This window comes from Aedes albopictus, chromosome 2 (genome assembly GCF_035046485.1).
Source record: "Aedes albopictus strain Foshan chromosome 2, AalbF5, whole genome shotgun sequence".
Taxonomy (NCBI): domain Eukaryota; kingdom Metazoa; phylum Arthropoda; class Insecta; order Diptera; family Culicidae; genus Aedes; species Aedes albopictus.
Window position 1 is genome coordinate 192,199,391 of NC_085137.1, and position 24,822 is coordinate 192,224,212.

General features: G+C 41.2%; 1 protein-coding gene across 1 annotated transcript; it reads left to right on the plus strand.

Annotated features, from left to right (window-relative positions):
* The first annotated feature begins 729 nt into the window (after nt 1-729).
* LOC109408154 (putative inorganic phosphate cotransporter) lies at nt 730-14,325 on the plus strand. Its single transcript, XM_062850895.1, has 4 exons — nt 730-839; nt 899-2,218; nt 2,280-2,320; nt 14,145-14,325. The coding sequence occupies exons 1-4, from the start codon at nt 806-808 to the stop codon at nt 14,292-14,294; spliced, it is 1,545 nt and encodes a 514-aa protein (XP_062706879.1). The 5' UTR covers nt 730-805; the 3' UTR covers nt 14,295-14,325.
* The last annotated feature ends 10,497 nt before the right edge of the window (nt 14,326-24,822 follow it).

The window sequence follows — 24,822 nt, forward strand, 5'->3', positions numbered from 1 at the left end:
ACTCAATTGCCATTGAGGGGCAATAAATTATCGATTTTGATACAGTACTGATATTGGCCATGCATCGGGAACCTAGCATCACCCTTGTTTTACTGCTGAATTCTCCCCAGTAGGAAGTTTAGGACCCGGGTTTTAACATTAGCAGCAATATCATTCCAATAATGGAACATGTGTTCAGTAATAAGGATTCTAGTATGTTCCTTGCGTACTAGCACTATCCAGTTTTCGAAGAGTTAGTACATACATGGATCCCTAACCCAATTTGATTTGCTTTGCATTGAGATTAGCCTCAGATGGTGAGGTTTTTAACTATATGCAAAATAAAGTTGGCAAACTCAGTTTTATTCAAAACTGGAAGTCACCAAAACACCAGTAGTAGGACTAAATGCTATAACTCCTTGAATTACAAGAACACATATTCCAAAATTGAAAAATAGGACGACACTAGATTTCGGTTTGGTAGATCTATCACCGCAACGCAACCCAAAAAGGCGATCTACCAACGCTACGGGCTCCGTTAAAGATCGAGCATCTTTTAAACCCCCTCAACCATTCATCCCTCAGCACGGGTCGCCTGACACCTTGGATTGGGGTTACCTGTTTGGTGGACTTTTACCCCCGGAACAGGTGGTCCGTAGTGCTATTCTAAGCCGGCAGCTACACGGGCAACTGCACGCTTAGCATACCCTATCATACCTATCTGAGCAAGAATCTGATTCCAATATCAGCGTTAAGTTAGCACTTCTGGGCTTCGGCGGGAATTCCGAGCAGTGTGCCATGATAGCTGTCATTGAAATATCTTACGATGTACCCAAAATTGAAAACATGTTGTCAGACAGGTAATTACTAGTTTCCCCATAGGTCCCCAAATACGTTGATTCAAAATCCTCTCTTACAGTATGCTGCATCTCGCAGCAGCATCTAACGGCCATCCTGGCATTCTTCTCGATTGTGAACCAATACACGATGCGGGTAAGTTTAAACCTGGCCATTACGGAAATGACGACAAGTTCGAGTCCAACTACTCAGACTGAACCGTCCTCGAATGGCACAATTGAAGAGATTTTGCGCAGTCCTTGTGGGGTGTTCAGGACCACACGCCACCTCGTTCGGATCGACGGTGAAGACGTGTTCGAGTGGGATGAGTACACCCAAGGTATCATTCTGTCCTCGTTCTTCTGGGGTTACGTTGTGGCACACTTTGGCAGTGCGTTCATAGCCGACAAGTACCCGAGGTTGCTGTTGGGTTTGAGTGTGCTCATCACGGCGATTCTGACCTTGCTGACGCCTTTGGCGATTGATTACGGGGGAGCTCCGGCGTTGATTGGAGCTCGAGTGATTGAAGGTTTTGGCGAGGGGGCTACGTTTCCGGTGCTGAGTGCTATAATTGCCCAGTGGATTCCTCCGCAGCAGCGCGGCATGCTGGGTTCGTTCATATTCAGTGGAGGCCAAATTGGGTCCTTGTTCGGCGGTATTGGAACGGGTTATATCATTGCGGAACTGCACAGCTGGCGATTGGTGTTCTACGTTTGGGGTGGATTGGCGCTGGTTTGGTACGTCATTTGGGAAATGTTTGGGTTCGACAGTCCGGAGCATCATCCGTTCATTACGGATAAGGAAAAGCAAGCGTTGATGGAGAAATTTAAGGATGCTAGGAAGCGAACGGATATGGGCCCCATTCCGTGGAAGAAGATTGCCACAAGTATGCCATTTTGGGCATTGATTGCTGGTCAGGTACACGTTAAAATTATTGTCACCTACCTTTCATTTTTCTGTAAATTCACAATTGAACTTCTTCCGCAGGTTGGTCACGACTGGGGCTTCTATTTGATTGCAACCGATTTGCCCAAATACATGAAGAGCATCCTGGGGCTGTCTGTCAAGGATAACGGATTGATTAGTTTCTTCCCGTTCCTGTCGATGTGGATTTTTTCGGTCCTGACCGGTTGGATCTGTGACGTCCAGATTAGGAAGAAGTGCACATCACCCACCGTTGCTCGGAAGATGTGGACCACGATTGGGTCGCTTCCACCGGCTGTGCTGCTCCTGGCAGCATCGTATGCTGGGTGCAACCGAGTCCTGGTGATTGCGTACTTTGCACTGTCAGTGACCCTGATGGGAGGATTCTATCCGGGTATTAAGGTAAACGTGAATGATCTGAGTCCGAACTTCGCCGGATTTCTGATGGCGATAGTGAATGGGATTGGCGCGATCACAGGTAATACATAGAGCATGATCTGTAACGCACCTAATGTTGCATTAACATTATTTTGTTTAAGGAATCATTGTGCCTTACACTGTTGGACTGATGACACCAAACGTAAGTATTAATATGTTAATTGTTAAGGGGGTGGGGAGGGTGAGGGGATTATGGTCTTTCCAAAGTCCATACGAGCTATGAGCCATAATTCTCTTCTACGAAACCTCTCGGAATTATAGGAACTTCCAGGAATTCAAGGAACTCCTCCAGAAATGTTTACTGTAGTACCTTCAGGAGCTCTTCCGCGTAATTCTCTAGAGATTTTCAGAAATTTTTGCTGGGATTATTCATGGCAATTCGGACATTCTTCCAGAAGTTCCTCCGGTGAATCCTCAAGTCCTTAAGAGATTTTATCCATAGATCCTCCAGGAGTTCCTCCTGGCCTTCCTCCACAAATTCTGACAGGGATTCCTCAAGCAAATCTTCCTGCGGGGTTTCCAGCTACTTTTACTAGGACTCCTCCAGAAATTCGAACTGTTATACTCCAAAAATTCTGCTAGGGATTCTTCTAGAGCTTTCTCCACGCTTTTTGTTGGGATCCTTCCAAGCATTTTTCCTGGAATTCAGCAGAAATTTCTGATGTTCTTCCATGGATTTCCCTAAAGACCCGTCCAGGAAATCCTGGAGATTGCATCCAAAGCTTCCACCACAAATCCCACATGGAATTCCTGCAGAAGCTCCTCTTGGCCCTCCTCAAACAATTTCTCCTGGGGTTCTTCCAGCAATTCCTCCTCCAGATATTCTAACTATGGTACATACCTCCAGGAATCATTTTAGTGATTCCTTTAGGAATTTATCCTGGCATTCTTGCTGGAATTCTTCCGAGAAATCTTCCTGGATTGTTTCGGAAATTCCTCCGCGATTCCTTTAGATCCTTCTCTGTGGATTCCTTCAGAATACATCTACCGATACTTCCAGGGACTTCTCGAGGTATTTCATGCAGGTATTTCATCAAGGATTTTCTCTCTAGATTCCTCAAGGCATTCATCTTGGGGTTTCTCTATATGTATATTCCTGTATTCGCAGAATTTCTGCTGAATTATCTACAATAACTTATTCCAGAATCCTTATAAGAATTCCTTCAAAGATGTTTTCAGAGATTATTCCAGAATTTCATCCGGTGCATCCTCCAGGAACTTTCATCCAAGAAAATTTATCCAAAGATTTCCCCAGAAATTTCTCATATGATTCCTCCAGGAACTCCTCTTGGCCTTCTTCCAGGAATTACAGTTTAATTCCTCTAGCAATTCCTGCTGTGGTTCTTTTAGAAATTCCTCCTAGGACTCCTCCACAAATTCTAACTACAATACCTTCCGGAATTCTTCTAGGAAGTCTCCTAAGAATCTGTGATCCTTTAAGGAATGACTCCAAGCTCTCCTCCAGAAATTTCTACTGTGATACCTGCAGGAATCACTGTAGGGATTTCTCCTGGCATTCTTGCTGTGATGCTTCTGGGCAGTCATCATGGGGTACTTCCATGAAGTGCCTTCGGTGATTCATCCAGGGATTTTTCTAAAAAACTTATCCAGGAATTCTTTTACCCATGGATAATTCTAGAAATTTCTCATGAAATTGCTACTGAAACACCTCTTGGCCTGGAGAAGAACGTGCCTCTGGAGAAGACCTTCTGATACCTCTTGAATTCTTCCAGAAATTCCAGCTGAAGGAATTTCAATAGAAACCTCTAAGAGGAATCCTTAAAATAATTTCGGGAAATCTCTAGTGAAATCCCATCAAGAATGCCTGGTGGAATTCCAAACGAAGATCCTTGAATATATACCTTCAGGGACTCCTCCTTGGATTTCTCCAGAATACCTCTACCGATTCTTCCAGGGATTTCTCTCGGCATGTCTCGTAAGTAACACACTTGCCACAGAAGAATCACAGCAGCGCAGGTTTTTGTTGCACAGAAGTTACTGCGAGTTAGTCCCAACAAATAAATACTTACACTCCCGTTCAAAAGTTTGGGGTCACCCCCTCAAAAACATGTCATTTTTTTAGGCCCATATCTCCGCCAATTTGCGTCCGATTTCAAAACCCTAGGTTTCATTCAAAAGATAATAAGTTAAAGAAACTTTTAACATGATTTAAAAAAAAACTTTTTCAAAAAATTTTGTATGTAAACTTAACTCAAAGTTGCCAAATTTTCTAAAAAATGAATATAAACTAACGGCAGTGTCGCTATAAGTTGGGTCGACCAAATTTTAAGATGAGAGCGGTAATATGACCCATTTTCTATTAGCTTTCAACTGCTTTTTACAGAACTTAGCTAAAAAATCTAGAAAAAAAGTTATTAAGTAAATTAATCCTTGATGTCATCGACCAAAAGTTTGGGGTCACCTTTCAAAATGCTGTATCGGCCAAAAGTTTGGGGTCACTATCGTAAAACATGGAAAAGTGATTTGTTGATATCTTTGTCATCTTTCATTCAATTTTAATTCTTCTTGGCTTATTTGAAACAAAATGAAAGATACTTACTGCATAGACATTGAACCACACATATTTGTTGAAATTTACATACTATAACTTAACGTAAAGTTGCCTCATTTTTTTAAGCGTGGTAAAATGTGCTAACTTTACATAACATTTTTATATACAAAAATCGTTAAATACGTTAAGTCGAAGACATCAAACGTAAATTTAGTAAATTATTTTTGAAATGAGCCAAAAATAATTAAAATTGAACTATAGATGACGAAGATATCACCAAATCACTTTTCCATGTTTTACGAAAGTGACCCCAAACTTTTGGCCGATACAGCATTTTGAGGGGTGACCCCAAACTTTTGGTCGATGACATCAAGGATTAATTTACTTAATAACTTTTTTTCTAGATTTTTAGCTAAGTTCTGTAAAAAGCAGTTGAAAGCTAATAGAAAATGGGTCATATTACCGCTCTCATCTTAAAATTTGGTCGACCCAACTTCCAGCGACACTGCCATTAGTTTATATTCATTTTTTAGAAAATTTGGCAACTTTGAGTTAAGTTTACATACAAAATTTTTTGAAAAAGTTTTTTTTTAATCATGTTAAAAGTTTCTTTAACTTATTATCTTTTGAATGAAACCTAGGGTTTTGAAATCGGACGCAAATTGGCGGAGATATGGGCCTAAAAAATGACATGTTTTTGAGGGGGTGACCCCAAACTTTTGAACGGGAGTGTACTTGCTAGAAATAAGTCACAGTAACCTCTGCGTGGCCAAAACCTGCGCTGCCGTTACTCTTCTATGACAAGTGTGTTATTTAGGAGGAATTCCTGGAGAAATCCCAGGAGGAATCGGTAGAGGTATTTTGAAGAAATCCCTGGAGGAGTCCCTGAATCGCAGGAGAATTTTTTGGAGGAATCCCAGGATGATCGCCCTAATGAATCCAGCAAGAATTCCGGGAGGAATCCCACGAGGAATCGCTTGAAGATTTTATGGAGGATAAATCTTTAAGAAATGCTGGAGGAGTCCTAGAACGAATTGCTGGAAGGACAGTAGAAGGTATTACATGGGGAATCCCAGCCAAAATTCCTGGAGGATTCCCATGAGGAATTTCTCGAAGAATCCCTGGCCAAAATCTCTAAAGGAATTCCGGGAGGAAACGCAGGAGAAACTTCTGGAAGAATGTCATGAATGTGAGATTATTCAAGAATTCCTGAAGAAATCAGTGGATAAATCTCTGGAGAAATCCCTACAAGAATTCCGGAGGGAATCATAGTAGGATTTTTTTAAAGAAAGCCTAGGAGGAATTGCTGGAGGGGGGTGTGGCCTCCAGATTTTTTTTTAATCGAGCGAATTCAAATATTATCAATAATTAAGAGTTCCAGAAAAAAAATCTCAAAAAATATTTAAACTATGTATTCTAATATTTAAGGTATTTATCCATACATATCAAACCTTTTTTACTCGAGAACCATAGGAAATTTCGCCAAGTATTTCTCCAAGAGAACCACTTCAATCTTATTATAGAATTTTACCAAATAACAAGCTTGGTTGAACGACTAAAGTTTGTGATGTTTATTCATGGAATACAAAAACAGCATGCCAAATTTTCCAGATATGCCGAAACCAGTTCCGGTAGGGATAATAAGGACTTTGTAGAACCATATGATGTTATAGAGCGTAGTGCTACACGAATTTCACTAGTATCCAATGCAAACAAACGTCATGCTAAGTGCAAAATATCTTAAATTTCTTTACGGATTGTTTCAAGGGCACCTTCAGAAATTCCTTAAAGCATTTACAGTAAGGACCCGATTTTGTCAGCCCCATTTTGCGACAAACTTATTGCTCTCATTATCTTACAGTCACATTTTAAGCAATTTATTAATATTTATCATTGAACTACTGCTGAGACGCAGAACATAAAGGAATAAAATGTTAGAAAAACTGTTTAAGTTTTTTAAGAGAGCAAAAAATGTGTTCCGAAAAGGGGCTGTCAAAATCGGGTCACTTATGTATTCAAGTGACTTCTCCAGCAGCTTCTCTTTTCGTGAATTCTTCCATGAGCATCTTTCAGGGTTCCTATAATGATTGTTTTGGGGTTTGTTCCAGGAAATGCTTCAAGAACTCCTCCTACGATTCCTCCAGAAATTTTTACAGATACTTCTGCAAGAATGCATCCACGAATTCCTCCAGAAATGTTTCCATAGCTTCCTTTGGTGATTCCATCATGGATTGCTCCAGAGAACTTTTCAAGAATTCCTCTATGGGTTTCACCAGACATCCCTCTGAGAATTTCTTCTGGAATATCTATAGCGGTTCCTCCAGTAATTGTTCCAGTCCTTTTGTTCGATAATTCCTCCAGGAATTTCTCCAGAGATTTCCAAAGGAATGTCAACAGAAATTATTTTAGGTATTTCTGCAAGTATTCTTTCAGAGATTTCTTCAGGCATTTCTCCAATAATTTAATCTGGAATAATTCGAAGTATTGAAGCAGCAATATCTTCCAGAAACCCTTTCACGAAATTTTACCAGAGGTTAGCTAAAAATTAATCCATGAGTTCCTTGAAACATTGTACAAAACATTGTTTTGGAAGTCCATCCAAAGAATCCAATAATAATTCACCCAAAAATTATTGCAGACATGGACTCCTTTATATTTTTATCCCACAGAAATTCTTCCAGGAATTTGTTAAGAAAACTTTCCTGCTATTTCCTAAGGAGTTCCTCATGGGACTGCTTCCGGGATTCAGGAACTCCTGCAGGGATTCCTTTAGGAACTGCCGCAAGGATTCCTCAAGGAGTTACTCTACTTTAAGGATTCCATCTGCAATTTCTTCAGGAATTCTTTGTGGGATTCATCCAGGAGTTTCTCTAGGGATTCTTCCACGAACTTCTTCAGAAATTCCAACAGGAATTACTCCTCTGGAAATTGCTGCTGGGATTCCTCTAAAAATTCATCCAGGAATTCCTTCAGAAATGCCTCTAGAGATTTCTCCTGGAATTCTTGAAGAGATTTCTCCAGTATTTCTATAGACTTATTCGTTAATCCTCCAGGGATTCCTCCAAGAATTTCTGCAGGGCTTAACTCGGGAATTGTTTCTGTGATTGTTTTTGGAACAACTTATTTTAAAAATTAAAAATTCCTCCCAGGAACTCTTCTTAAGATTTCTTCATGAATTCCTTCTTGTATTCTTTAAGGATTTCCTCCAGGAATTAATTCAGTGCTTCCTTCAGGAACTGTTAAGGGATTTCCTTAGAAATTCCACTTGAAATTGCTTCCGGGGTTCCTTCTGGAGTCTCTTTAGAAACTCTCCTAACCATAGGCGCCAACTTAGGGGGGGGGGGGTCAAGCATAGGTTTGCCCCCCCCCCAATAATTGAGGATTTTTAAATTTTCCCATACGAAAAAAAACAGGCTTTGCCCCCCTCCCCAATAATTTGACCAAGTTGGCGCGTCTGCTTCTAACGATTCCTCCAAAATTTCTCCAAAAGTTCCATCTGCGATTTCTTCAGGAATTATCCTTGGTATTATTCTACGAATTCCTCAAGAAACTTATCCACGATTTTTTTTCCAGGAATATCTCTAAGATTTTTTCGAGCGATTCCTCTGGGAGTTCCAGCAGAGATTTCTCTGAAAAATCCACCAGGAATCCATCTAGAGATTCTTCCAGAATTTCTGCCAGAGATACCTTTAGAGATATCTCCTTGAAATTGATTCCTTCTTGAATTCCCTGGGCTTGGATTATATCTTCCAGGAAGCTTTGATTTCAGGCATGTGGTCGATGGCCTTTGCAGTAATGATTAGAATAGCTGAATGTATAATCAATGACAAACAATTCTGTAAGAATCAGATCTCCAAGTCATCTGATACAGTTATACTGATCATGACGCTGCATAGTATATCGAACATTTGTCGAAGTCATTTATGTGCCGGGAAAATATAATTCAAAGTAGGAGAGAATATTACAAACTGAGGGAGGGTAATTGGCCCAGTCAGACCCCTGAATGGGCAATGTGGGTTAGTTTATGGGAATGCCATTGAAGGTTTGTAATATTCTTCGAGGCTTTTGAAATCCAACAGGGCGCGTCCCCGGGTTGCGGATAGGGGGAAAAGGGAGATTTTTCACATTTGTACTGTAATCAGCCAATGTGGTATTATCTCCTATGGTGTTGTAGTGCGAATGAATGATCTCATTCTATGGGAACTCGAACCTTGTAATGTATTGTTTATCAACTTCAATTTTCTAAGCTTGATAAGGTTTTGAAGACAAACATGAGATGAGAGAATTGCCTAATAGGAAAGTCACATCAGCAAAGCTTTTACATATGCAAATGCTATCCATGGGGTCATGTCTAGCATTTGATATGTATGGCAATGACTGGTTCTTACCTAGCAGGGGTACAACAAGACCACGCGAACAATTCGATTAAGGGCTTAATTGGGGATAATATATTTTCCAGAACTGAAGGAATATTTTTTCCCGGGTGACTGGTGAGTCGGAAGGGTGGAAATTTCCGTTTGTTATAATTGACAAAATAAACAATCGGGCGTTTTTTTCTTTCTATGATTTGCTTGGCATTTTGAGGATTATTGTTTTTTTGGTTTTGGAAGGTATGCGATTAACTATTGAGCCTTAAAATTATTTTGCATCTGAATAGCATTGATATTGTCAAGTCCTTACCAACACCCTAATCCCTCACCAAAATACCCTTTTCCTATCCCATGGCGTTTATGTGGTCAGCAAAGCTGGAATTCTTCCTGAGATTCGTTCAGAAATTCCTCCTTTAGACCCTTCTCTGTAGATTCCTTCAGAATACCTCTACCGATTCTTCCAGGGTCTTCTCGAGGTATTCCTTGAGGTACTTCTTCAAATATTTTTTGCTTCAGACTCCTCAATGCATTCCTGTATACATAGTTCACTTCAGCAATTCCCAGGATTTCTGTGCAATATCTACAATAATATATTCCAGAATCTTTATAGGAATTCCTCCAATGTTTTTTTTTTCTGAAATTATTCCAGAAGTTCATCCGGTGAATCTTCCACGAATTTTCATCCAAGAAGTTTTATCCAAAGATTCCCCCAGAAATTTCTCATGGGATTTCTCCAGGAATGTAAACCCATATATCTCGATACTCTAATGAGTTAAAAGCATGGCGTTTCCTGCAAAAAATGATCGCCAGGTGAAGACATATCCGCCAATGGTGACGCTAACTGACACCAGCAATTGAAACGTTCAATCAATTTTATCTCAAATATCTGAAAACGTCCAGCAAATTGTTTCGAAAGTTAAGAGAAAGTAAGACGTATCTGGTATCCTTGGTTCTGATATTATTCGACAGGTTCCGTCTAATATAAAAAAAACTTGTATGATCACCAAAATGATCAAGAAGTATTCCGTTTCCAGCATAGTTGCACAGTTGTTCAGCAAGCTAAGAGCTATTTGCCAGGATAGTGGGCGGTCGAGTACGGTGGTGCAAAAGGCAATAATTTTACACCGTCTTTGACCCCCTGCAGACAAATTTTGTCACCCCCATGAACTTCACTGGGAATTCCACAAGAATTTCGTCCAGGAATTTCTACAGTAAATCCTCCGGGAATTCCTCAAGGACATCCTCCAAAAATTACTCCGGGAATTCCTCCGGAAATTTCTCCATGAATACTTCAGGAAATTTTTCCAGGAATTGCTACAGGAGTTTCTCCAGGAATGCCTCCAAAGATCTCTCAAGGAATTCCTTCGAATTTTTTTCCAGGGTTTCCTCCGGGAATTTCATTAAGAATTTCCCCAGGGATTCCTCCATGAGTTTCTCCAGGAATTCCTCCGGGATTGTTTTCAGGAATTCCTTCAAGAATTTCTCCAGGAATTTTTCCGGGATTTTTTCCAGGAGTTCCTTCAGGAATATCTCCGGGAATTTCTTCAGGAAATTCACCAGGAATTGCTTCGGAAATTTCTCCAGGAAATTGTCCGGGAAATCCTCCAGGAATTCCTCCGGGGATTCCCCAAGGTTTTTTTTTCGGGAATTTCTTCAGGAAAACTTCCGTCTTTCTTCAAGAAAATCCACTTGGAATTGCTCCAGGAATTTCTTCAGGAAGTCTTCCGTGATATTTTTTTTTCAGAAAATCATCTGAGAATTTCTCCTGGAAATGTTCCTAGAATGTCTCCAGAAATTCGTCCGGGAATGTTTCCGGAAACTCCTCTGGGAATCCCTACTGAAATTCAACCACCGACGAACCGACGTGACAGTGGCGATTCAAAACTGTCCCCCCCCCCCTAATTTAACGGTCGACCAGCGAAGCGAGCGATCGCTTCTGTCAAATCAGCGCAGGCGCGAACCGTTTCCTATATGAACACACGGGGGTTTGGTGTCGAGCTATCAAATCATCGCGAGCCGTTATAGAGGTGGCGATAGTGTTCGGCTATTTTTCATCATGGCGTCGCGGACAACAAATTTGAATTCATTTGTTCTAGCTGTCACGTCGGTTCGTCGGTGATTCAACTACGAATTTCTTCAGGAAATCCTTCCAAAACTTATCCTGGAATTCCTCCGGTGATTTCTTCGGTAATTTTTCCAGCACTTCTTCTGGGACTTTATCAGGAATTCCTCCAGGTATTTTTCCAAAAATTTCTCCTGGGATTCCTCCAGGGATTCCCTCCAGGGATTCCACCAGGAATCATTTCTGGACATTCCTCCGGGAATTCCCTCAGGTGATTCCGCCAGGAAGGAGGATTTCCTGAAGAAATTTCCAGAGGAATTGCTAGAGATGTTCTCGGAGGAGTTCCTAGAGAAATTTCCTCAGGAATTTCTGGAGGAAGTCCTAGAAAAAATCTCAGAGGAATTCGTGAAGAAAATCCCGAAGGAATTTCAGAAGAATTCCCAGAGGAATTCTTAAAGGAATTCCTGAAAGAATTCCTGGAAGATTTCCTAAAGAAATTCCCAAAACAATTTCTGGAGGATTTCCTGGAGAAATTCTTGCTAGAACTCCTGGAGCAATTCCTGAAAAAGTACCCGTAGGAACTCCTGGGGAAATTCCCGGTGATTTTACAGAATAATGCCAGGGGAAATTCTCTGTGAAATTCCCGGGGGAAATCATGGAAACATTTCCGGAGGAGTTCCTGGAGGAGTTCCTGGACGAATCACCGAAGGAATTCCTGGTGAGAGTCAAAGAGAAATTCCTGAAGAAATTCCTGGAGGAAGTTCTAAAGGAGTTCCCAGTGGAATTCAAGGAGAAATTTTGGAAGGATTTCCAGAAGAAATTCCTTGTGGGATTTATGGAGAAATTCTCGGAGGAATTTCTGGAGGATTTTCCGGAGACATTCCCGGAGGAATTGCCGGAGAAATTTTCGAAGGAACTCCTAAAGAAATCCACGGAGGAATTCCTGGAGATATTCCCGGAGTAATTCGTGGAAGAAGTCCTATAGAAATTCCCAGATAATTTCCTGGAGAAATTTGCAGAGGATTTTCTGAGAAAAAAAATCGGAAGACTTCCTGAAGAGATTCCTGGAGAAAGTCCTGGAGGATTATCTTACAAATAAACCGGAAATTTTCCTGAAGATATTCCCGGAGGAATTCCTGGAGAAACCCTTGGAGGACTGCCTGTAGAACATCCCGGAAGGATTCCTGAAGAAATTCCCGCAGAAATTCATGGAGGATTTCCTGGGGAATACCCTGAAGGAATTTCTGGAGGATGTCCTAGAGGAACTCCTGTAGGATTTCTTGAAGAAATTCCTGGAGGAAGTTGTTGAGGAATTCCCAGTGGAATTCTTGGAGCAATACCCAGTGGAATTCCCAGAAAAATTCCGGGAAAAAATCCCAGAAGAATTCCTGGAAAAATTCCCGGAGGGAAACGGAGCAAAAGAAGCAATATTGTGGGGTGACAAAATATATATGCAGGAGGCCAAACACGGAGTAAAAGTATTGCAACACCGTAGTCGACCGCCTACTATCCTGTCAAATAGCTCTTAACTTGCTGAACAACTATGCTGAAAACGGAATACTTCTTGTTCATAAGGGTGTTTATACAAGTATTTTTTTTGATACTAGACGCAACCTATCGAATAATATCAGAACCACGGATACCAGGTCTTTTTTACTCGCTCTTATTCTTTCAGAACAATTTGCAGGACGTTTTTAGATTTTTGAGATAAAATTGTTTGAACGATTTGATTACTCGTGTCCCCTAGGGTCACCATTGCCGGATAAATCTCAACCAGCCGAACATTTTTTCAGAAAACGCCATCCTTTTAGCTCATTAGCGAATAAATCACGAATCAAAGACCCAACTATCAGACAGCTTATTGCTTGGTGAAGAGCTTTGTTCAAGACCACATTATTTTGTTGAACAATTTTGCTGAAAACGGCACGCGTGTACCTCATTAGGGTATACGTATTTGAATTTTTCAGACACAAGGCGCCACCTAGCGGATAAATCCCAACCCAAATACGTTACTATCAGATATAGTTCTAAGCTTGCTGAAGAACGTTGTCTAAGATATCATCATTCTATCTTATCAGGTTTCTGAGATAGGAGGTTTTGAACATTTTTGACATTGCCGCTGCCTAGCGGCCGAGTCGCGAACCAAAGTCGCCGTTGCCAGTTAGTTCTTAAGTTGCTGAACGAACAAATTCGCCGAACCTCATCGGGATCTGATACATCATATTGAGGGGTGACCCCAAACTTTTGGTCGATGACATGAAGAGTTAATTAACTTCCTAGATTGTTCGGCAAAAAGTAATTGGAAGCTAATAGAAAATAGGTTCTATTGCCGATCTCATCTTAAAATTTGGTCGACCTTATGTCCAGCGATACTGCCGTAAGTTTATATTATTTTTTTTAGAAAATTTGGCAGCTTTGGGTTAAGTTTACATACAAACATTTTTGAAAAAGTTTCACCTAAATTATGTTTAACGTTATTTTGGCTTATTATCTATTGAATGAGACCTGAAATCGGAAGCAAATTGGCGCAGATATGGGCCTAAAAATAACATGTTTTTAAGAGGGTGACCCCAAATTTTTGATCGGGAATCGGGAGTGTACATCCCTCCCTATCTCTGCCAGCAAGAGATGTTGCGGTAGCGCCTCCAGTGACATTCTCCCTCTATTACCTTATTGGTTTGGTTTACATTCGTAAAATGTAACCAGGAACCGCTAGAATCAACTCGCGGTTATGACAATCTTCCACGATATGTCACGCAAAAATTGACCTTTTTCAGCCAATGGACGAGCGTCGATTTTTGTTTTGTTTTTGATAAGGTGTGGGGTTTTTACCTGAGAGTTTGTACTGCATGTAGTTTAGGCGTGCAAAGAAAACGTTTGCGTGGATGCCTGGCGCGCAAGCTGCGAAAACGTTATAAAATATGCATTTTATGGCTAAAAAGAAATCCTTACAATCCTGGGATTACTATTCACATAATTCATTCTTGAATAATCCGCTGTTCCCATTTTTCCCCGCTTTCAGCAAACCCTCGACGAATGGCGCTCGGTGTTTTGGGTCGCCTTCTGGGTTCTCAATGTCACAAACGTCATCTTTATCCTGTTTGGATCCGGAAAAATTCAACATTGGAACGACCCTTCTGGCGAATCGGACGACACACAAGCACAACATTGACCGAAACCTTAGCAATGTAAAATTTTAAAATATAGCCTCTTTCATATTTGTTCCTATCAATACGGGTTTTGCTATCATCATCATCGCTAAAACGCCTGAATTCATATCGCACCGCAGTACACGCGTCAGCGCGAAGCGCACCGATAACGCGAAGCGGTAAAGTAGGTAAGCAACAAGAAAGCAATTCAAATTCGTTCCTCGCCTAACTGAAACACTAGCCTGAGGCTGCGTTCCTGTTCGATCGTTGTGTTTAAATTTCACATAAAGCACACCCAGCCCTCAAAATCTGTGTTCATCGTCGTCACAAAACACACAAACGTCGCTGGTTTCGATTTGCGATCACGACGTCACATGCAGGCAGTGAGATTTAAAACCTTTCCGGTTCGCCGGGGATTGATTGTTGCTGACGAAAACACAAAACCACTCATTTCACACACTTTTTCCATTCGGCCGGAGGAGGACGGACAGACAAAATTCGCACACAAGCAATTTGGTTCCCACAGTGTCTCTCCCTCCTACCATCATTGGCCGGCGCTTAGAGGTAGAGGAAGATCCCATTTCCAGTGTGGACCCACGTCGTCGTTCTCTCTTATATGAAAGAACGCGTCCGCCGTCTGTCCTGTTGGAATTGAAACTGCAAAACGAGGCCACATGGGAAATGTTCATGTGACTGTGGTAACAGGAGCGAATGCCAGCACTGCACAGCGAGAGTTCGAGTTCTTTGAGCCGTCACAGTTCGCTTGGTACGGCTTTGTGTCTGCTCTGCGTGCCAATCGGGTGTCGTCCATGGATGATGGAAAACGCAGTTATTTGGAGTTACAGAGTCAGAATACCAGTGTGATTATCAGACTCTCTGATATTTTTCCGCGTACAATTTACGTGGTTTATGACCGACCCCTTAGTAGAGGGTGGGTTCGTGGATTTTAGTCGTTTGGTATCGCTTCCCGGGTCGTACGGCCGTACGGGTACACGTACGCTTCAGTGAGAGAGAAACACATTTGTAGAAGATCATATTTACCACGGTTGAGAATTCAGTAGCGTTTCAGCTAAAAAATGTGATGAGAATCTGCCCAAGTAACAATGATAGCTGAATAACAGCTAATGAAGTTAAAAATTTTAAGATCAAGCTCAAGAGCGGTTTATTGAGCCATTGCCCAGTGGCCGAAGGCCGGATAAAAACTCAAAATTTGATCTCAAAATGTCATTGCTTTGATATTTTTTTTTATTATAAATACTTCAACTGAGAAAAATCCAAATCAAGTCAATTGGGTTGTTTAGTGAATAACATATTGCTATATTCTATAACCTAATCGATAGAGCTCATATTTCTGAGTATAACGTGATTTTATTGGATTCCAATAGCTTTGTTTCGATGGTTAAAACACAGACAAACAGACGTAACACTCTGATAAATCCCATCGTACACCGATTTAACGCCTTATTTCAAAATTTGTAGTTGGCCAACTGCCCAAACGTGGCGCTCGCATCGTTTTTATTCGAGTTTGACGTTTGCTCACTACCGCCCACCTAGTTGGTGGTCGGCCAAACATAGTCCTTTTAGCATTGGGCGAATATGTTTCCGTGACTATGATTTGAATCGAAAAATGTTCAAAGTGTTACGTCTGTTTGTCTGTGGTTAAAATAACAAAACAGTTTTAATTTTCGTGGATAGAATGACAGTTCAATCGATAAAATGACAGTTCGACCCGAACAAAAAAAAATTCCCATACAAACTTTAAATGCATTTTTAAAATAGTTCCCGCACTCCAAAAATTATGAAATTTTAGATTTCGACTAATCTTTGGGTGGAGAATCCGATTATAAAATAATCCGCCCTAAAGAACCCAATTGAAGCAAATTTGAGTCCTGGGGAATTTTTCAAAGTTGAAAATTTACGTGTCGAATAATATGTTTCTATCATCATAATTTCAAACCATAAGCCGCAGTGTATAACATATAGCTGTTATTGAATTCCAAAAGCGGGAGCCACAATGCTGCGTCGACTTCGACTTCAGCGTTAACGGATTAGTCATTATAATAAATACTAAAACGCAGACGGATGCGTTATCGCAGACTGCCCACAATGTTGCGTTGCGTCGTGCGTTGGTGATGAAATTTAATCGTGGATATAATCTCATTCGGCATCAATATTGAAATCAGGTTTCTGCAGTCGGACTGCAGAAATCATTAAGGGAATTTGCAGCAGCCGCTGGTGTGCTCAATATAAACATGGAATAGGGTAATTGATCCGATCATGGAGGAGTTAAGCGCTGGGTTCATGTTTAAACCACAATTGTATCGCCCCAAGCAAACTTTTTACATGGATTGAATTGAAAATAATAAAATCCATCCTTAATCTACGGGAAAATAACGAAATATTGCCACTTTGATGTTGTTATGAGCATTTTATTCGTTTTTATCTGAAAGATCATTGTGTTCCTAATGTTGCGGTATTTTGTTCCTATTGTTGCGGTATCCCATTGAAATCATATGGGATACCGCAACATTAGGAACACTACCGCAACAATAGGAACACAGCAGCAAACACATTTATGAAAATATTTGTTTAAAATAGGTTTTTGGGCAAATCTTAAGCAAACAAATGGTGCAATCTCATAATTTAAGCACCATACATCTATTAAAATACCTTTTGGTAACATTTCAGTCGAAAAAGTGCTCAATTGCCATTACCGCAACAATAGGTACTACCGCAACGATGGGAACAATTACCCTATGTGTAGAAATTGCGAAACTTCATCCGGAAACCGATAGCTGATGGGGCGATTATTAGTAGGGGTGGTGGGGGTAAAATGGACAGGGTACAGTTTCATGGCTTTTATTGTTTTTCAAAATGTTTCAACGATTGAAGCTTATGCCTAAGCATGAATCATCATACTTTTGCTGATCTTGAACATTATCAAATAAACCTATTCAAGATGACAAAACTTTAAAAATCACGTGAAAAATCGGAAATGATGTAAAATTTGCCTATAATTGCTAAGGTTTTCTCGTAAGCTATATTCAAATTATAACATGTTTTACACCTTAAACCAATGGAGTCCACGTAGAAGAATATATTTGACCGAATAAAAAAATAAGTTTTGTAAAAAAAAAGTTTTGGAAATAATTTTAACAAAATCAGACCGTGGGGGTAAAATGGACAATCGGTTCAAATTTCACCAAAATTTCATATTTTTTTGCAAACTTCAGAATCATCAGCCGTCATAGCTATCGTGAGATAGTTGAAGTAAGAAGTTATAAAAAAATATATTATATCCACAAAATATAATTTTCATCCAAAACAGTGCTTGTTTTTGCCTTTCTCGTACACTATGTGTACTGGAAAGGCTATATGTTCACTCCAAAAATGACTTTTCGATAGAAGCCTCGGAGGGTCGAGTCATATATACCAATCAACTCAGCTCGACGAATTGAGGTGATGTCTGTGTGTGTGTATGTGTGTGTGTGTGTGTGTGTGTGTGTGTGTGTGTGTGTGTGTGTGTGTGTGTGTGTGTGTGTGTGTGTGTGTGTGTGTGTGTGTGTGTGTGTGTGTATGTGTGTGCGTGTGTGTGTGTGTGTATGTGTGAGTGTGTACAAAAAAAATCACATCACTTTTTGGCAGTAAACCTCAACCGATTTCAATGACCGACGGTTCATTCGACGCGGAATCTGGTCCCATTGTTTCCTATTGAAAATGGTTCGGATCGGTCCAGCCGTTCCGGAGATATGGCCATTTAGGTGCTCCGGAACGGTACCCCAGGAAGGGACCAGATATGAAAATGCATCAAATCTATGCATGCGACACATCAAACCATGGCATTTTGGATAACCTGATGAGCGGTAAGCAGAAAAATAGTCTAAGACCATATCTGAACCGGTAGTGTTCCCGAACCGGTTCTGGGTGTCCCGCTGGAAGTGGCTGAATATACAATTGAACCAAACCCATGCATGCGACACATCAAACCACGGCATTTTCGATCACCTGATGGACAATGAGCAGGAAAATCATCTCAGACCATATCTGAACCAGTAGTATTCTGGAACCTGTTCCGGGGTTCCCGCCAAAGTGGTCGAATCTGAAAGAGAAACAATCCCGTGCATGCGTCACATCAAATAGCGGCTTTATAGATTACTTAATGAACGGCAAGCAAGTGTTTCGGAATCGGTTTTGAGTGGCCGGAAGAGGCCAAATGTAAAAGTAGTCCAAATCCAGGCATGTGACACATCAAATCGTGGCTTTTACGATAACCTGATGAACAGTTAGCAAGAAAATAGCCTTAGATCACACTAGAGACAACTGGTAGAGTTCCGGAATTGGTTCCGAGAGCCCCGTCGAAATTGTCAAACCCTGCATGTGACACCCTCAATTTGCAGCGTTTTTGGTTAACCGATGAACAGTCAGCAAGACAATAGTGTCATACCATATTTGGTTCAGCCGGTAGTTACCCGGAATCAGATCCGGGTAGTAAAATGTAAAATTTAACCAAACCAATGGATGCGGTACGTCAAATCACGACCAGTCCTGTAAACATTGGACACTTTTTACTACCTTCATTTCGCTGCCGCAGTCGGGTGTCAGCTTGCTTTGTTGAATTCGGGCGCTACCGTTACCTCTTACACACAACACGAGCAGTAGAACGAAGATCAATAAACATAAGAAAGGGCCAAATTAATGTCATCTGACACGATGACATTTGTCTAATTCTAGCTTTACGCATAGATTTTCAGCCAATTCAGATTATGAATAATATATAATATTAACAGTTTATTCTTGCATGTTGCATTGAATACGACACACAGATGGGCAACATAGCTCTTATTATGGAAGAAGACAGGAATAACAAAAACCGAACCGTCTCCCGAAGCCGCTATCGTCGTGAAGTGCATTCGTTTGACATTTTTGTTTCGGACAGTAGTTTGATTGCTTGTGTTGCGAATGTCGGAGACGAAGGAGGCCGAATATCGACGAAAAGGTTCAAATGACTGTGATCTCTAACAAGACTGATCACGACTTATCGACAACCTGATGGAAAAATAGGGTCAGACTACACTAGATTTCCGGTAGTGTTGCGGGCTCAGCAGTGGCTTCGAAAGTAGTTAAAAGTAAAAGTGAATCAAACCCATACATGCGATATATCAAATCGCGGTGATTAGGTAAAGGTGAAGAATTAGCAAATAAATAATCTCAAACCATAATTGGGACAAACGGTAATGTCATGGAATCAGATCCGGGTATCCCACCGGAAATCTATCTATATATATAAATGGATTTCCGTCTGTCTGTCTGTCTGTCTGTCTGTCTGTCTGACCGCTATGGTTTTTTTTTGTAAAATTGGTTTTTATTGTCATTTAATCGTTATTTACATTAACATGGAATATAAAACTATCTAAGCCTATTTCATTTTCAGGTGTTTCAATTATATAACTGAAGTAAATGCCAAGTGCCTTGATAATCATTTGTTTGGAGTTTCGACTTATGTTACTTAGAGTAGGGTATATAAATTCTTCCGGCTCAAGCCTGCACAAACTAGACTCACTTCTCAAGATTAGGCTACGTTGATATCTCCAGATATCCCTAACACGATTACATCGAAAAACTTTATGCACTACAGTCTCTGGTTCTCCTGGACAAGTTTCACAAATTGTGTCATCAACAACGCCTCGTTGAAATAATAATTCCCTATGTTTAATCTTCTTATGCATAATGGTAAACCAGTTGGAACGTTGAGACGAAGTTAACGCTTTACTATGGAGGAGTTTGAAAACTGCTTTCCAATTTCGTTGTACTGCAGAGACAAATCCAGGATCGGGCTTCAGCGAAAGAAGATGATGATAAATTCCTAGTGATGACGGCGTGTCTTTAAGGCGATCCGGTAAACTGGGCAGCTCTGCGTTCAATAGAGAAATGTGGTTGAACATTGGAGGGACGGGGGTGTTTGGATTTTCCAACAAACTACTTAAAAATGGAAGCTGGGGTATTAAACTTATAAGACGATTTAGCAACAGTGATTTTGATTTAGTTTCTGGACAATGCAGATTCAATCCACCTCTGTTTTTGGGAAGAATTAAATTGGAAAATGCTATCCGTTGAAGAGATTGTCCATGCCAAATAAATTTTCCGATTTCGGCTCTTATTTTGTTGATGAATCCTTTAGAAACCGGGATATTTGCAGCCATATACCAAACTTTGGAATTAATGTAGGTGTTGAGCAATACGACTTTCTGGATTAAGTTCAATTTTCTTGGGTTATGTAGCCACAGCCGTGTTCGCAACCCACACAATACAGCTTGCCAGTTTAGTTTTTGGGCTTGTTTGATATTAGCTCCATAGCGTACTCCAAGAATGTTGACAAAATTTTCTATGGTAAGCCATTCCGTATCATTGGTTAGATTGATGTTGCCTATTATTATTGCAATAGTTTTCTCCTTATTAAGAACCGCTCCTGACGTTAGTCCGAACTCGTTAAAGATGGCAGCTACTTCCACGAGGATGCCTTCGTTGTCAAAAAACATGGAGATGTCGTCTGCGTAAGCACTTAACACAGTATTTGGGAATCGCTGCACGATTTCATCTAATAACGGCTGTAGATATAGCACGAACAAGTGCATAGATAACGGGTCACCCTGTCTAACTGACCGATTTATTTTGAATTCCTGAGTTAGATGACCGTTGACCAAGATTCTCGAAAAAGATTGACTCCAAATTGTACCCAGCAGGTTAACAAACTGTGGATTGAAATTCATTCGCAGCATAGTTTCTCTCAAAAATCGACGATTCACTCTGTCAAACGCGTGATCGAGGTCAAATGATACTAGGAGTGCACTTCTACGGCTATGTCGTAGCTGTGCAATTTTATCGGTGATGCGGCATGTTGCTTCAAAAATGGTTCTTCTTCCATTTGAACATTTCTGATGATCAGACAGTACGAATGGAAGCAAGTTGTTGACCCTTTGCTTAAGCAGTCTTGCCAAGACTTTGTAATCGTAATTCAATAGGGATATTGGACGATAACCTTTTACGCTTTTGTCCCTTCCTTTCTTTTTGACAAGCACTATGATTCCATCGAAAAACTGTTTCATAACGTTTCCATTGAGAGCGTCGTTGATCACATTTGTAAACTCAGCAGCAATTATGCGCCAAGTCCTCAGAAGGAATTCTTTGGGTAGTCCATCTACACCCGGAGACTTTCTAGATGAGCTACCTTTAATTGCAGCGAGAATTTCATCTTGTGTAGCTGCTTCCACTAGACTTTCATTTAAGAGATTGTTTTCCGGTATCGTTCTGACCGCAAGGAAATCGACCAGATTTCCACTTTCTACCGGAGTGTACAATGTTTCGAAGTATGATCTAACCGAGTCCCTTATTAGAATTTGATTACGAACTTCGTCACCATTTTCTGCTTGGAGCATAGCGATAGTACTTTTAGATCTTTTTCCGTGGATCTGGGCTACATGAAAAAGTGTAGTAGATTCTCCGGATATGAAAGTCTCGTTCATTTTTCGAAAAATTGTTGAAAAGTTACGTTGGTGACGCAACATCTGCGCTTTGATATGGTTGATAGTTGCAAGTTGCTCAGCATTCCCTAAATAGTTGTCGTATGCTTCTTTCAGTAGACGGCGATACAATTCCATGGAGTCCCTGAAGTCCCGATGTACGATTGACGTTTTCCATTTTAGGAAGGAGATTAGTTTTGGTTTTGTAAATAAAACCCACCATTCAAGCCAGGAACGGTAGTTTCTTCTAGAACGCGCCCAATTTGCCCATTTCCTAGACAACTCGTTCATGACCTCAGCATCATCCAGTATATGCGGTTGGAGGCGCCAAATTCCACGTCCAGCAGGAGTACCCAAGTTAGGAAGAGCCATTCGTGTTATATAAGCCTTGTGGTCCGAAAACGCCGTTACTGCAAAATGTGCAGTACGTAACTGGAGTCTCATTGCATTTGACACCAAGATGCGATCAAGCCTTGAAGCAGTGTTTGATCTGATGAAAGAAAACTCCACCCTATTTCCATGCAGTATCTCCCACAAATCAGCCAGTTGCGCTGCACTCATTAGACGTTTGCACATTGGGCTAATATTGCTGCAACCTGTTGCATCTTTAGAATTAACGACAGCATTGAAATCCCCACCTAGCACCACATCTTTTGTAGCATGATGAAGGTAATGCGCCACGGAAGTATTGAAGAAATCTTCTCTTGCATTTCGCAAAGCAGCACCAGACGGAGCATAAATATTTATGAAAGTCACCGATCCCACCCTTACTGATATTATGCGATTGTCTAAACTTTTTTCTACATTATGTAAATTATACAAATCTCTAACCGCGACAGCCATGCCTCGTTGATGACCATCGACATTGAAGATAGTTATGTACCCTGGTAATTCTAACTCCTCACTTTGAACTTCTTGCAGGAAAATGATATCAAGTTCCGCAGAACGGATGAAAGACCTCAGCGCATCAATTTTGGTTTGATTGGAGATGTTGCAGATGTTAATAGTAGCTATTTTATAACTTTGCATATCCATCACCCTAAAGATTGAGAAGTTTCACCTTAAGTTTAGCTAAAATCTCGAATGCGTTCCCTGTCTCTGGTTTTAGACTTGATATTGTGTTCTGAATTTTTGCTCTCCGTGTGGATGACACTGACGAGTCATCACAAGATGCTGTCAAACACCCAGCTGATCGTGTGACGTCAGTTACAACGTATTTTGGTTGTCCAGAATCCTCGGCCCGCGCCGTTCGTTTTCGGCATCGTTTACGCTCACCTGTGATCCATGAATGAAGTGAACTGGTAGTGTTTATTTTTCTAGTGCGGCAGTAACTGAAATCGCTTCGGTAGGACATATACTTGGGCTTACCTCACCGGAGGAAACTCCCGCGATGCGTTTGACATTGTCCTTGAATGGTGGTGAATGGTGGCGGTGTTGAATGTGAATCGGTGGTGGTTCCTTTTTGTTAATTGGTGTTGTTTGGCGTATGCAATGATGTTGCTCCAAGATGTGCGTAGTTGAAGTTGGATGCGGACGTAATGTTGTGAAGAAATATATAAAAATCGTATGATAGACGGCAATATCTGTGTAGGCTTCGGCAGAACATATACTAGGGCTTACCTGACTAAAGGAAAAGCCCTCGTTGGAGTGTTCTGGAGTAGTTGCTTTCGATGATCGTTTTACGGTGTTGATGTTGTTGAGTGGTTGCCTCCAGCGGAATGCGAGGTTTCCAATTGTAGTAATGAATAGAGATGGAATTTGCTTGAGACTAGTGGTAGCACCATGACTAGCTACGACTGGACATACACCTATTCTAAATCTTACCGTGAAGAGGAATGGTTATTTGTCTTGCTCCTGCTTTTGCGTTTAACTTCTTCGAAGGGTATATCGTTAGCAGTTACAGATTTTGGTGAACGGTGTCGTTTAGGAGGGATGATATTCGTAGAATCGTCAGATGACAGTGAATCTGAGATGACGAAATCCGATTCCTGCGTTTGGGACAACGGGATATCCACGGGCTCCATCTCCATAGGTAAGCTGATATTGCTCGGTCCAGCAACCTGTGAATTTCCTGATGGGAGACGAGTTGCTGAAGAGGGTCTGCTTGACGATTTCCCAGCCGACGCTATGATGCGATGAATTCCGGGGACGAGATCGTTGGTGCTAGTTTTACTTGCAGTATCGTCAGTTATTTCCGTCACTGCCATTGATGATAGCGTCTGATCGTTTGTTGTGGATGACGACGGTGGAGGCAGCATCCCCTGCACCACTTGAGCCGCTGTTAGGCGACTGCTGATATCGATTCCCATCTCTTTGCGGACTTCATTGCAAGTGCGGCCAATATGCAGAGGCCTAACACAATGGCGACAGGTGCGAATTTGGTTTCGGTAGACTACGAAAGCAGTGTATGGACCGATAGGGATGTAAGATGGAATTGGCTTTTTAATCCGCATTCGGACTAGTCTCACACCTGTGGGCAAGCCGGGCCAAAAATCTTTCCACTTCTCGTCCTGCAAGGAGATAACATCGCCGTAAGGTACTAGGTGCTTGACAATGGTCTCGGTGGATATGTATGACGGCATATCTGCTACCTTAACCTCAATCGCGTTGTCATAGGGGACTAACGGAATAGCATACTGCTGGTTGTTTAGCTCGATAGTATGCTTCAGGCTATGTTCTTCCACATATGCCTGGGATTTGAGCTCGATGATGACTCGCGATTTTGTTAGGCTTGGTTGGATGCAGTTCACCTTCGACATATCAATGTTAATTTTTTGGCTGATGAGCTCATGAATTTTTTCTAGTTTGGGGCGGGCTGGCATGGAACTGAAGTCCAGGTAGAGGGAGTCTTTTCGGTGATCGTTCATCTTGGTGAAGAGTTGGCCAACGCCACGGAAGTCGCGGATGTCGGCAGTGCGCCGCCGAGCGACGGGATAATATATCAATGGAATTTGTTTTCACTTAGCGTTTTGCTCACACACGTCTGAACAAAAGGGAAACCAAATGTCAACTGAAGATTCGAAAACTACTGAAC